The sequence below is a fragment of the Somniosus microcephalus genome, chromosome 15 (assembly GCF_052327205.1).
Source record: "Somniosus microcephalus isolate GS21.2 chromosome 15, FLI_Smic_1.0, whole genome shotgun sequence".
NCBI classification, from domain to species: Eukaryota; Metazoa; Chordata; class Chondrichthyes; order Squaliformes; family Somniosidae; genus Somniosus; species Somniosus microcephalus.
In genome coordinates, this window is record NC_141001.1 from 120,744,735 (window position 1) to 120,759,915 (window position 15,181).

Sequence of the window (15,181 nt, forward strand, 5' to 3'; positions counted from 1 at the left end):
GGGACGTTTTACTGCGTTAAAGGCGCTATATAAGTACAAGTTGTTGTTGTTGGTGAGGCATCTTGCTGTGGGTCTGTTGAAAATTCTGTGCGTCTTTCAAACCTTCCCGAGCTTAATTTCAATGGTGATGTTTTTGATGTCCGATTGTTTCAAAGTCAGTCAGTTGATATTAGAAGCACAAACTCAATCATTTTACCTGTCACAATTTTATCTTAATTATTAATATGCAATCAAGTGACAGGCAAAAGAACCAGAGGTGACATGAGGAATTATTATTTTTTTTTACACAACGTGTTGTGATCTGGAACACACTGCCTGAAAGGGCGGTGGAAGCAGATTCAATAGTAATGTGGCGGAGCCACTAAAGGACTCAGATCGTTTGTATATAATTCCCTTTAACAACATGTTAGCTACAGCCTGAGTCTGTATCTTTATTTATACTGTTTACTTGTACAGAGCGTGATTACTTTAACAGCGCGGGTAAACGCGATGACGTCACGCCGTTCATCACGTGATCCCCCACTGGCAGGAAGAACATGATGACGTCATGACATCAACCACGGGACCACCCTAGCAGTCCTCGTGGAGCCTCCGAACTAAACAGACCTACACTCGATGTTCTTCTGCAGTTACTTGTTTAAACCTGTTTGTTTCCATTAAACTTCATTTTGTTTGATCGCCTGAGTGGACCTCAGTCTTTGGATAGGAACTAGACATTCCTACATTGGTGACCCCGACTTTTGCGAACGGTTTTCGCAGAAGATACTCAACATGGAAGCGAACGCCGTTACCTTGAAGCTACGCAGTTCTGGGAGCAACAACCAGCCGCGTGGTTCATGCAGGCTGAAGCCTAGTTCGCCATCAGGGACATCGTTGCGGATCAGACTCGTTATTATTATGTGGTCTCCGACCTCGACAGCACCACAGCCTCGCGGATCATCAGCCTACTCGGTAGTCCGCCTACTGATCGCAAGTATGACACGTTAAAGGCGCGGTTGCTGCAGGTTTTCGGGCTAACGAAGTTGGAGCGCACCTGCCGGCTGCTCGCTATGCCCGGCCTCGGGGACTCCAAGCTGTCCGAGCTCATGAGCCAGATGCTCACGCTCCTCGGTTCCGAACCGGAATGCTTCCTCTTCAGGGAGCTATTCCTCAGCCTTCTCCTGGAGCAAGTTCAGGCTGCCCTAGCCAGGTCCGAAGTCACAGACTGCGCGGAGCTTGCTGCCGAAGCGGACAAGATTTTCACGGTGACACAGCAGCACTGCGCTGCCACGAGGCGCCCATCCCCCACAGACGCGGCTCCAGCTCCTCAATCAGCGGGGTTGTGCTTCTACCATGCCCGTTTTGGCGCGAAAGCAAGATGCTGCCACCCTCCCTGCAGTTTTTCGCTCAAAAAAAAAACATCTACAGCCACCCTGGCGAAAGAGGACTGGGTCCAATGAGCGCCCCGCGGCCGCGATGGCCATCGGAAATTCGGGGAAGCTTCTCTTCATCACCGACTCCCTATCTGGTCGACGTTTCCTTTGCGACACCGGGGCGCAGTGTAGCATCCTACCTGCGTCAAATCTCGATATACCAGCTGGGGGCCACGGCCCCACCCTCACGGCGGCTAATGGCGCGGCCATTCGGACCTTCGGTAGGCGGCGGGTCCAGGTGTGTTTCGGCGGCCAGCGCTTCCACTGGGAATTCATCACGGCCAAAGTCACGCAGGCCATCCTTGGGGTGGATTTTTTGTGCGCCAACGGCCTCCTGGTCGATGTCAGGCACCGCCGGTTGATCAATGCGGCCACGTTCCACTCCATCCCGTGCCACCGTGGTAACGCCGTGCCGCGCACTATTTCCTGTGCGTTCCCACCCCCAGATGACTTCACTCGCCTCCTCGGAGAGTTCCCGGATCTGACCAGGCCCATCTTCTCCTCCTCAGCCACTAAACATGGTGTAGAACATCACATCACCACTACCGGCCCCCCGGTTTATGCACGGGCCCGACGACTCAAACCCGGCAAGCTCGCGGCTGCGAAAGCGGAGTTCGACACGATGGAACGGCTGGGGATTATTCGCCGGTCGAATAGTCCCTGGTCTTCGCCTCTCCACATTGTTCCGAAACCCGGCGGCGGATGGCGGCCATGCGGCGACTACCGACGCCTGAATGACGCCACCACTCCTGATCGGTACCCGATCCCGCATATTCAAGATTTCTCGGCCCATTTGGCGGGAAATACTTTTTTTTCCAACAGTCGACCTCGTCCGTGGTTACCACCAGGACCCCGTGCACCCGCAAGACGTCCCGAAAACCGCAGTCATCACCCCATTCGGCCTGTTTGAATTTCTGCGGATGCCGTTTGGCTTGAAGAACGCTGCACAGGCTTTCCAGTGCTTGATGGACTCCACGCTTCGGGACCTGAAATTCCTTTTCGTCTACCTCGACGACATCCTCATCGCCAGCCCTAGCAAAGAGGAGCACTTCTGCATTTGCGCACACTCTTCACATGCCTCAGTCAACACGGTTTGATTATCAACCCGGCCAAGTGCCAGTTCGACCTGCAGCAGATTGATTTCTTGGGCCACCGCATCACATCAGACGGCGTAATTCCCTTACAGACAAAGGTAGAGGCGGTTACATCTTTCCCGCGCCCGCAGACCGTCAAGGCCCTACAAGAGTTCCTCGGGATGGTCAATTTTTATCACCGGTTCGTCCCTAAGGCGGCTCTGCTTATGTAGCCCTTGTACGAGGCCCTCAAGGCCAAGTCCGGTAAGGATCCGATCAACTCGGGGGAGAGCAGCAGCGGAGGAGGAGCCCAGCTTAAAAACCGGCGCGAAGGCAGAGGCCTACCAAATCAACAGCAGAGGAGAGAGGTCAAAAGTAATCAGTGTGTGACGTCACCAGGGAGCAGGTAAGTGATTGGTTGGTGAGTATTTCTCTCTTTTCAATACAAGCTTGACTTCTGTGGTGTTAAATTTCTAGGGTCTCTGGTGTAGTGGGGACAGTTGGTAAATAAAGCGCCCTAGAGTATACCTGTAACTGGGGTATTGAATAAATTTTTAAATTAATTAAAGGAGTAAGTCATGGCAGGAGAGCTCAGACCCGTGTTCTGCTCCTCTTGCTCCATGTGGGAAATCAGGGACGCTGCCAGTGTCCCTGACGACCATGTGTGCGGGAAATGCATCCAGCTGCAGCTACTTGCAGACCGCATTGCGGCGCTCGAGCTGCGGGTGGATGAATTTTGGAGCATGTGCGATGCTGAGAGGCTCGTGGATAGCACGTTTAGCGAGTTGTTCACGCCTCAGGGTAGGGCAGCACAGGGGGTGACCATCAGGCGGAGCAACAAAGGCAGGCAGGTAGTGCAGGGAACCCCTGCGGACATCCCCCTTTCAAACAAGTATACCGCTTTGGATACTGTTGAGGGGGATGACTCACCAGGGGAAGGCAGCAGCAGCCAACTTCCTGGCACTGGGGGTGCTCCTGCTGCCCAGGAAGGGGGGAAAAAGAGTGGGAGAGCAATAGTGGTAGGGGATTCTATAGTAAGGGGAACAGATAGGCGTTTCTGTGGCCGTAGACGTGAATCCAGGATGGTTTGTTGCCTCCCTGGTGCCAGGGTCAAGGATGTCACTGAGCGGCTGCAGGGCATTCTGGAGGGGGAGGGTGAACAGCCAGTGGTCGTGGTCCACATTGGTACCAACGACATAGGTAAAAAGAGGGATGAGGTCCTGCATCAAGAATTTAGGGAGCTAGGTAACAGATTAAAGAGCAGGACCTCAAAGGTTGTAATCTCTGGATTACTCCCAGTGCCACGTGCTAGTAAGTATAGGAATGGGAGGATAGAGCAGATGAATGTGTGGCTAAAGAGTTGGTGTAGGGGGGAGGGTTTTACTTTCCTGGATCACTGGGCCTGCTTCTGGGAAAGGTGGGACTTGTACAAGTCGGACGGGTTGCACCTGAACCAGAGCGGGACAAATATCCTTGCGGGGAGGTTTGCTAGCACTGTTGGGGGGGGTTTAAACTAACTTGGCAGGGGGATGGGATACAGAGGGGAGCTGAAATAGGGGGGGATGTGCTGCCAATTATAGAGAAAAAAACAAGTCAGCTTGGTAGACAGGGCAAATATATAAGGGCAAGGCTGGATGGCATCTATTTTAATGCAAGGAGTCTTGCAAATAAGGTGGATGAACTGAAGGTGTTGATAAACACATGGGAGTACGATATTGTTGCTATCACGGAGACATGGTTGAGGGAGGGTCAGGACTGGCAGCTCAATATTCCGGGGTATAGAATCTTCAGGCGAGACAGAGGGGGGTGTAAAAGGGGAGGGGGTGTCGCAATATTAATTAAGGAGTCAATTACTGCAGTAAGGAGGGATGATATATTAGCAGGGTCCTCTAATGAGGCCATATGGGTGGAGCTTAAAAACAAAAAGGGGGCAAGCACTTTGCTGGGAGTGTACTATAGGCCTCCAAACAGTCAGGGGGAGATAGAGGAACAGATATGTAGGCAAATCTCAGAGAAATGTGCAAATAATAGGGTAATAATAATGGGGGATTTCAACTTCCCCAATATTAACTGGGATAGTCAGAGTGTGAAAGGCTCAGAGGGTGTAGAATTCTTAAAGTGCATCCAGGAGAGCTTTTTGAGCCAGCATGTAGAAAGTCCTACAAGAGAGGGGGCGGTACTGGACCTAATTCTAGGGAATGTGGCCGGCCAAGTGGAAAAAGTGCTAGTAGGTGAGCACTTTGGTGATAGTGACCATAATATGGTAAGATTTAAGGTGGTCATGGAAAAGGACAGGGATGGGCCGGAAATAAAGGTTCTAAATTGGGGGAAGGCCGATTTTAATAGGATAAGGCAGGATCTGGCCAAAATGGACTGGGATCAGCTACTTGTAGGAAAATCCGCATCGGAGCAATGGGAGGCTTTCAGAAGGGAGATTGAGATCATACAATGGCAACATGTTCCCGTAAAGGTCAAGGGTGGTTCCAAAAACCACAGGGAACCTTGGATGTCAGGGGATATACGAGAATGGATTAGGAAAAAAAGGAGGGCTTTTGGTAGATACAAAAGGCTAAAGACGGAGGAAGCCCTAGAGGAGTACAAAAAGTGCAGGGGGATACTTAAAAAAGAAATTAGGAGATCAAGGAGGGGCCATGAAATAACACTGGCGAGCAAAATAAAGGAATATCCGAAGATGTTTTATAAGTATATTAAGGGTAAGAGGATAACTAGGGAAAAAATAGGGCCCATTAGGGACAAAAGTGGCAATCTGTGTGTGGAGCCGGAAGATGTAGGAGGGGTTCTAAATGAATTTTTTGCATCTGTTTTCACTATGGAGAAGGACGATGTAGACATAGAAATAGGGCGGGGGGACTGTGATATGCTCGAACATATTAACATCGAGAGGGAGGAGGTATTGCCGGTTTTAGCTGGCCTAAAAATGGATAAATCCCCAGGCCCGGATGAAATGTATCCCAGGCTGCTGTGTGAGGCAAAGGAGGAGATTGCGGGGGCTCTAACACATATATTCAGGACCTCTCTGGCCACAGGGGATGTGCCAGAGGACTGGAGAACCGCTAATGTAGTACCATTATTCAAGAAGGGTAGTAGGGAAAAACCGGGGAACTACAGGCCAGTGAGCCTAACATCAGTGGTAGGAAAATTATTGGAAAAAATCCTGAGGGACAAAATTTGTCTCCACTTGGAGAGGCAAGGATTAATCAGGGATAGTCAACATGGCTTTGTCAAGGGAAGATCATGTCTGACTAATTTGATTGAATTTTTTGAGGGGGTGACTAGGTGTGTGGATGAGGGTAACGCAGTGGATGTGGTATACATGGATTTCAGTAAGGCCTTCGATAAAGTCCCGCACAGGAGACTGGTCAAGAAGGTAAGAGCCCATGGAATCCAGGGTGCCTTGGCACATTGGATACAAAACTGGCTTAGTGGCAGAAGGCAGAGGGTGATGGTCGAAGGTTGTTTTTGTGACTGGAAGCCTGTGGCCAGTGGGATACCACAGGGATCGGTGCTGGGTCCCTTGCTGTTTGTGGTCTACATTAATGACTTGGATATGAATGTAAAGGGTATGATCAGTAAGTTCGCGGATGATACAAAAATTGGTAGGGTGGTAAATAGCGAGGAGGGTAGCCTCAGTCTGCAGGACGATATAGATGGGTTGGTCAGATGGGCGGAACAGTGGCAAATGGAATTTAACCCGGAAAAGTGCGAGGTGATGCACTTTGGGGGGACTAACAAGGCAAAGGAATACACAATGGCCCAGAAATTCCAGAACGGGGCTTGCAGCGCGTGCAAGCCCCGTATTTACACTTACCCCGCGCTACTGACGATCAGCTCCAGGGACGCCTGGACTTGGTGAATGAAAAAGAAGAATCCCGGGCAGCTTATGACGTCACGCCGCCCAGGAGTGCAGCCAGCGCGAAGCCAGGAGCGTGCAGTGTAAGTGAGACACGCCCCTTGAGGTCTCAGTTTCACTGGACACGCCCCCAATGTTTCTGTCAAGCTGCTAAGGATTTTTACATGCAAAGCAGCAGTTTAAATAGGTTTTTGGAAGTTTTTTGAAGATTTTGGTAACTTTTGTAAACTTTTTAAAATGTTTACATTATTTTGAGTAATCTGAAGTAGTTTTAAAGAGAATTAAAGCAATTTAAAGACTTTTAAAAGCCCTAAAAGAATTTTTTAAATTCCATTTATTTATTTAGCAATGTCGTCGTCATACGTGTCTTCACACTGTTCCCTTTGGGGAACTGTATGAAGTGGTGGAAGGATTTATGGCCGTGATTAACGCTCATTCCGTGACCGTAACCATCTTTGAACCAGCCATTAGGGCGGTTAGTCCTATGGCGGGAGGGTTTTACGGGCTCCCACAAGCTATACAAGGAGGGGGGGCCACCCACACCCACGGACGCAAATATCCCACTGGATGTCAACCCAGAATTTAGAGCCGGAGCTCCGACTCCACTTGCCGGGACTGTCTGGAGCGGGGTTCGAAACCCTACCCTGATCTGGCCCAGCGGCGGGGATCCTACCGCTATGACAAAGGCCCAATCCGATTAGCAACGTGAAATGGCAGCATAGGGCTCCAGTCACGGGGAGGGAAAAGGCGCAGGAAACGTATGGGTGTCACCTTTTGTGCGGAGTGGGCCTTTTGCGTAGCAGTAAGCATCCCCGCCGCTGGGCCAGAAGAAGTAGGGTTTTGAACCCCACTCCAGACAGTCCCGGCAAGTGGAGTCGGAGTTCCAACTTTAAATTCTGGGTGGACATCCAGCAGGATACTTGCGTCCGTGGGTGTTGGTGGCCCCCCCCCCTCAGATGGGTTGTGGGAGCCCGTAAAACCCTCCTGCCATAGGACTAACCACCCTAATGGCTGGTTCAAAGATGGTTACGGTCACGGAATGAGTGTTAATCACGGCCATAAATCCTTCCACCACTTCATACAGTTCCCCAAAGGGAACAGTGTGAGGATACGTACGACGATGACCTCTTGCGCAATGCACCTCCTTGGACCCTCAGTCGCAGATGCGAGGGGGCAAGTCGTGCAATTGTTAAATTTTTCATTTTATTGACATGTAAAATGTTGGCCCAGTAATTCCCTTCCAACTGCGCGAGTACGGTCGGGGTACTTACGCATCTGGCCGGATGAAATGCCGGTTTTCAGCATGCACAGTGCTTTTGGGGAAAACTGGCATTTCCTGTCCTCTGAACGAAGGGGTTCAGAGGCAGAACGCGTGCGACTGCACAGGCAGCGCGTGCGCAGTATAATTCGCCGCTTTCATTGCTGCTTTCAGTGAGGTCAAGTCCTTACAACTTACACATGAAAAAAGCATGGGTACAGTTGCTCCAGAGGCTGCGGAGGAAGATATTTCTTATCGTGGAGCTTCTGAAAGTATGTATGTCTGTATATATTCCTTTGCGTGTTATGTATATATTCCTTTACTTATGTGTATGAATGTATTATTTAGTTATGACTTTCAGAGAAAGTAACTTATTTGAAAATAATAATTAAAAACATACATTCATACACATTATTAAAGGAATATAAAACATACATACATATACGTAAAGGAATATATGTGGACATACATACATAACTCATTCTCACATTCCATTCACACAGCCACAATTGCTCCTTCTAGCTACCGTTCTGAAAACCCTTTTAAAAAAAAAAAAAATTTTAACTTTAAAACTTACTTAAAATTTCTTAAAATAACTTCCCTCCCTTTCCCAAACAAAAATATTGCATTTCAGAAGCTCCACGATAAAATGTTTCTTCCTCCGCAGCCAATGAACCACTTTACACTTGCTTTTTTCAAGTGTAACTTCTGAGGACTTACCCTCACGGATTTCATGAATGAAATCTACGAAGTTCACTGCGCAAGCGCTGCCTGTGCAGTCGCACGCGCTCGAGGTCTGGAAATGCCGGCGTTCCCTGCATGCGCTGTTCATGCTGAATGCCGGCATTTCCAACGGCCAGATGCGTGAGTACCCCGAGCGCACTCACGCCTTTGGCCGTGAATTTCTGGCCCAATGAATGGAAAGACCCTAGGCAAGACGGAGGGTCAGAGGGATCTGGGTGTGCAAGTACACAGATCCCTGAAGGCGGCGGAACAGGTGGATAAGGTGGTAAAAAAGGCATATGGGATACTTGCCTTCATTAGCCGAGGCATTGAATATAAGAGCAAGGAGGTTATGATGGAGCTGTATAAAACACTGGTTAGGCCACAGCTGGAATACTGTGTGCAGTTCTGGTCGCCACACTACAGGAAGGATGTGATCGCGTTGGAGAGGGTGCAGAGGAGGTTCACCAGGATGTTACCAGGGCTGGAGCGCTTCAGCTATGAAGAGAGACTGGGCAGATTGGGTTTGTTTTCCTTGGAGCAGAGGAGGCTGAGGGGGGACATGATTGAGGTGTACAAAATTATGAGGGGCATAGATAGGATGGATGCTGAGGAGCTTTTTCCCTTAGTAGAGGGGTCAATAACTAGGGGGCATAGATTCAAGGTAAAGGGCGGGAGGTTTAGAGGGGATTTGAGAAAGAACTTTTTCACCCAGAGGGTGGTTGGAGTCTGGAACTCACTGCCTGAAAGGGTTGTGGAGGCAGAAACCCTCACAACATTTAAGAAGCATTTGGATGTGCACTTGAAATGCCATAGCATACAAGGCTACGGGCCAAATGCTGGAATATGGGATTAGATTAGACAGGGCTTGATGGCCGGCGCGGACACGATGGGCCGAAGGGCCTCTATCCGTGCTGTATTACTCTATGACTCTATGACTCTATAACTGGACGGCCGAGATGCACCGGGCGTTCGTCGACACCAAAGGCGCCTTGGCCAACGCAACCATGCTGGCGCACCCGCTTCCAGGTGCCACCATTGCCCTTACCACTGACACGTCGGACTACGCAATCGGCGCAGTGCAGGAACAGTGGGTGAATTGGACGTGGCAACCGCTTGCGTTTTTCAGCCGTCAACTACGGTGAAACGAAAGAAAGTACAGCACTTTCGACCGGGAGTTGCTGGCCCTTTTTCTAGCCATCCGCCATTTCCGGTTCTTACTAGAGGGATGTCCGTTCACGGCTTTTGTAGACCACAAGCCACTAACGTACGCTATGGCCAAGACCGCCGAACCGCGGTCAGCTCGGCAACAACGTCACCTGACGTTCATTTCAGAATTCACCACGGACATTCAACATTTGTCTGGCAAAGACAATCTGGTGGCGGATTGCCTCTACCGCAGGACTGTTCACGCAGTCCAACTCGGAATCGACTATGCCCTAATGGCTGCGGATCAAGCCTCGGACCCAGAGGTCCAAGCATACAGGACCAGCCCCTCTAGCTTACAAGCGGCCGACATCAAATTCCATGCCGCAGGCACCACGCTACTTTGCGACGTCTCCATGGGAGCTCCCCGTCCTATCGTACCAGTCGCCTGGCGCCGTAAAGTGTTCGACGCCATACACGGGTTGTCACCCCCTGGCATGAAGGCCTCGCAAAGGCTGATGTTGTCAAAATTCGCCTGGAGGGGTATGCACATGGATGTCCGCAACTGGGCCAACACCTGCGTGGTCTGCCAAAAGGCCAAGGTACAGCGTCATGTAAAAGCTCCGTTGGCCGCTTTCGCTATTCCGGAGCGTCGATTCGACCATGTGAATGTAGACCTCGTGGGGCCGCTTCCACCTTCTCAAGGTTTCACACATCCTCACAATGGTAGACCACACCACTAGATGGCCAGAGGCAGTTCCTTTAGTTTCCACCAATTCAGCAGACGTAGCCAGAGCTTTCATCTCCTCTTGGGTTGTTCGTTTCGGGGTACCGGCGGACATCTCTTCCGATCGTGGACCGCAGTTTTCCTCTGAGCTCTGGAACGCTGTGGCTCAGGGGCTCGGCACCAAACTACATCGCACCACCGCCTATCATCCACAGGCGAACGGCCTGTGCGAGCGATTCCACAGGTCACTCAAAGCTGCTCTGCGGGCCAGTCTTCAAGGCGCGGGATGGGTGGACAGACTCCCCTGGGTCCTTTTGGGTCTTCGTACGGCGCCCAAAGAAGGTTTGCAATCGTCCTCGGCGGAACTCGTATATGGCCAGCCACTATGAGTACCAGGGGATTTTCTCCCATCGCCAACAGAGCCATGGTCCGCATCCCAGCAACTCGTCAGCCACCAGGAAGCGGCCAGATGTTTCGCCCCAGTGCCTACGTCGCATCACGGCTTACAGAGCTCCCATGTCCCAACTGAGCTGAAAAGCGTCGAGTACGTGCTTATCCGCCACGACGCTCACCGGGATCCGCTCAAGCCTCCTTACACTGGTCCCTTCCGCGTCATAGAGCCGGGAGACAAAACCTATTCGGTCGATATCAGAGGTAAACCGGACCACGTTTCGGTTGACCGGTTGAAACCGGCACACTTAGACCTGGACCGCCCAGTCGAAATCGCTCAACCGCCAAAACGTGGCCGACCGCCCACAGTCGCTGTGCCAGATCCACCACAACCGCCCGCCAGCTTGACCACCGTCCATCAGCTTCCACTTCAGGGTTACAGAAGTCGCTCGGACAGGCTTGTCAGGCCTCCTCGCCGTCTCACTTTTGCTGTTAAAGACAATTCTGGGGGGGCGCATGTGGCGGAGCCACTAAAGGACTCAGATCGTTTGTATATAATTCCCTTTAACAACATGTTAGCTACAGCCTGAGTCTGTATCTTTATTTATACTGTTTACTTGTACAGAGCGTGATTACTTTAACAGCGCGGGTAAACGCGATGACGTCACGCCGTTCATCACGTGATCCCCCACTGGCGGGAAGAATGTGATGACGTCATGACGTCAACCACGGGACCACCCTAGCAGTCCTCGTGGAGCCTCCGAACTGAACAGACCTACACTCGATGTTTTCCTGCAGTTACTTGTTTAAACCTGTTTGTTTCCATTAAACTTCGTTTTGTTTGATCGCCTGAGTGGACCTCAGTCTTTGGATAGGAACTAGACATTCCTACAGTAACATAGAAACATAGAAGATAGGAGCAGGAGTAGGCCATTCGGCCCCTCGAGCCCGCTCCGCCATTCAATGAGATCATGGCTGATCATCCAAACTCAGTACCCTGTCCCTGCCTTCTCCCCATATCCCTTGATCCCTTTAGCCTCAAGAAATATATCTAACTCCTTCTTGAATATATTTAATGAATTGGCCTCAACTGCCCTGTGTGGCAGAGAAGTAACTTTCAAAAGGGAATTGGATAAATACTTGAAAAGGAGAAATTTGCAGGGCTGTGGGGAAAGAGCAGGGGGGAGTGGGACTAATTGGAGAGCTCTTTCAAAGAGCCGGCACAGGCACGATGGGCCAAATGGCCTTCTCCTGTGCTGTATCGCTCTATGATTCGGAGAGTGGGGAAACTTCTGTATCCACCCAGTAAAACAGACACCATTGGGAGGGGCTGCTCCTCATGCCCTGTATCCTGACATGCAATGGCCCTCTCTACTGGATTTCCAGACATATAGGAGCCAAGCAATGTAAACAGGGCTCAGGCTGGGTCCCAAAGGTTCGATTCCCTAGCATCAACCCACTCTAAAGATTGGATAGGCTGGGGTTGTTTTATGGAATCACAGAAAGTTACAGCACGGAAGGAGGCCATTCCGGCCCATCGTGTCCGCGCTGGCCAACAAAGAGCTATCCGCCTAATCCCACTTCCCAACTCTAGGTCCGTAGCCCTGCAGGTTACAGCATCCCAAATGCACATCCAAGTACTTTTTAAATGTGGTTAGGGTTCCTGCCTCTACCACCCTTTCAGGCAGTGAGTTCCAGACCCCCACAACCCTCTGGGTGAAGAAATTTCCCCTCAAATCCTCTCTAAATCTTCCAGTTACTTTAAATCTGTGCCCCCTGGTTTTTGACCCCTCTGCTAAGGGAAATAGGTCCTTCCCATCCACTTTATCTATGTCCCTCATAATTTTATACACCTCAATAAGGTCTCCCCTTCTTTGGAACAGAGGAGGCTGAGAGGAGATTTAATTGAGATGTATAAAATTATGAGGGGCCCAGATAGAGTGGATAGGAAGGACCTATTTCCCTCAGCAGAGAGGTCAATAACCAGGGGGCATAGATTTAAAGTAATTGGTAGAAAGATTAGAGGGGAGTTGAGGGGAACTTTTTTCACCCAGAGGGTGGCGGGGGTCTGGAACTCACTGCCTGAAAGGGTGGTAGAGGCAGAAACCCTCATCACATTTAAAAAGTACTTGGATATGCGCTTGAAGTGCCGTAACCTACAGGGCTACGGACCAAGAGCTGGACAGTGGGATTAGGCTGGGTAGCTCTTTGTCGGCTGGCATGGACACGATGGGCCAAACGGCCTCCTTCTGTGCGGTAAATTTCTACGATTCTATGATTCACTGATACAGATTATGCAAAGAGGTAAATCGTACATGAGTTGTGGGCAGAAGTGATGTATGATAGCACAGAGAGCCAGCCCACTGCTCCAAGAGGTGGTCAGGTCGGTGATGGTCACACTCTTGTAGCTCTCCGTTTGTTTCTGGCACCAGGTCAGAAGCCTATTTGGACGAATCTCAGACTCTGTAATTGACAAACAAACACAACACAATGGGTAAGCGGTTTGATAAATGTCACGCCCAGCATTCCAAACCTAAATTACATCGACTCTACAACACAGAACCATGGCCATTCTGGTCCAGGCCAGTGCTTATGCTGCACACCCACCCTATGCAGCCTCCTCCGACTCTCATTTACCTCCTCCCACCCAGTCCCTGTATCCCTCGATCCCCTTCTCCCTCACCTAGACATCAAGCCTCCCCCGAAAGACATCAACGCACTCTGCTTTACCCACTGCCTGTGGCAGCGAGTTCCACACTCTCCGTGTGAAGAAATGTCTCCTAAAGTCTTTATTTGATCTGTCAGTGACTATCTTATGTTTATGCTCCCTAGTTCTGGACTCGCCCACAAGTGCAAACAGTTTCCCCACATCCACCCTATGGAGCCACTTCGTAATTTTCCTCTTTCCCCAGAGTAAAGAGCCCCAGCCTGCTCAATCTTTCCTGATCGCCGCACCCTCTCAATTCTGGTTAACATTCTTGTAAATATTTTCTGCACTTTCTCCAGTGCTTCAATACCCTTCTTGTAGTGGAGTGACATATAGGCCCAGTCAGGGTAAAGACGGCAGGTTTCACATAGAAACATAGAAGATAGGAGCAGGAGTAGGCCATTCGGCCCCTTGAGCCTGCTCCGCCATTCAATGAGATCATGGCTGATCATCCAAACTCAGTACCCTGTCCCTGCCTTCTCCCCATATCGCTTGATCCCTTTAGCCTTAAGAAATATATCCAACTCCTTCTTGAATATATTTCATGAATTGGCCTCAACTGCCTTCCCTAAAGGGATGTTAGTGACAATCGGACAGCTTCATGGTCACTTTTACTGATCCACGCGTCCTTCTCCGTGCTCATCTTGTCCATGCTCCCTCGACCCTATTCCCACCAAACTGCTGACCACCCAACTTCCTATTCTGGCTCCCATGTTAGCTGACATTGTTAACGGTTCTCTCTCCTCAGGTACTGTCACCCTCTCCCTCAAATCTGCCGTCATCACCCCACTCCTCGAAAAACCAACCCTTGACCCCCTCCGTCCTTGCAAACTATTGCCCCATCTCCAACCTCCCTTTCCTCTCCAAAGTCCTTGAACGTGTTGTCGCCTCCAAAATCCGTGCCCATCTTTCCCGCAACTCCATGTTTGAATCCCTCCAATCAGGTTTCCGCCTCTGCCACAGTACCGAAACGGCTCTCATCAAAGTCACAAATGGCATCCTTTGTGACTGTGACAAAGGTAAACTATCCCTCCTCGTCCTTCTTGACCTGTCTGCAGCCTTTGACATGGTTGACCACTCCATCCTCCTCCAACGCCTCTCCACCGTCGTCCAGCTGGGTGGGACTGCACTCGCCTGGTTCCATTCTTATCTATCTAATCGTAGCCAGAGAATCACCTGCAACGGCTTCTCTTCCCACTCCCACATCGTTACCTCTGGTGCCCCCAACGATCTATCCTTGGCCCCCTCCTATTTCTCATCTACATGTTGCCCCTTGGCGACATCATCCAAAAACACAACATCAGTTGCCACATGTACGCTGATGACTCCCAGCTCCAACTCACCACCACTTCTCTCGACCCCTCCACGGTGTCTAAATTGTCAGACTGCTTGTCCGACATCCAGTTCTGGATGAGCTGAAATTTCCTCCAATTAAATATTGGGAAGACCGAAGCCATTGTTTTCAGTCCCCGCCACAAACTCCGTTCCCGAGCCACTGACTCCATCCCTCTCCCTAACATCTGTCTGAGGCTGAACCACACTGTTCGCAACCTTAGTGTCATATTTGACCCTGAAATGAGTTTCCGACCACATATCCACAGCATAACTAAGACCGCCTATTTCCACCTCTGTAACACCGCCCGTCTCCGCCCCTGCCTCAGCTCATCCGCTGCTGAAACCCTCATCCATCCCTTTGTTACCTCTAGACTTGACTATTCCAACACACGCCTGGCTGGCCTTTCACATTCTATCCTACGTAAACTTGAGGTGATCGATCCAAATCTTGCACCAAGTCCCGTTCGCCCATCACCCCTGTGCTCGCTGACCTACATTGGTTCCCGGTGAAGCAACGCCTCGATTTCAAAACTCTCATC

The 15,181-nt window shown here is 50.5% G+C and overlaps 1 protein-coding gene across 1 annotated transcript in view; it reads right to left on the reverse strand.

The window, feature by feature from the left end:
* The window catches only part of LOC147107190 (F-actin-monooxygenase mical2-like), a 413,970-nt gene that overhangs the window by 213,969 nt on the left and 184,820 nt on the right, over nucleotides 1–15,181 (reverse strand). Inside the window, exon 12 of the mRNA XM_086008370.1 lies at nucleotides 12,916–13,063. Coding sequence (XP_085864496.1) covers nucleotides 12,916–13,063 — 148 coding nt within the window. The remainder of the gene's footprint in view (nucleotides 1–12,915; nucleotides 13,064–15,181) is intronic.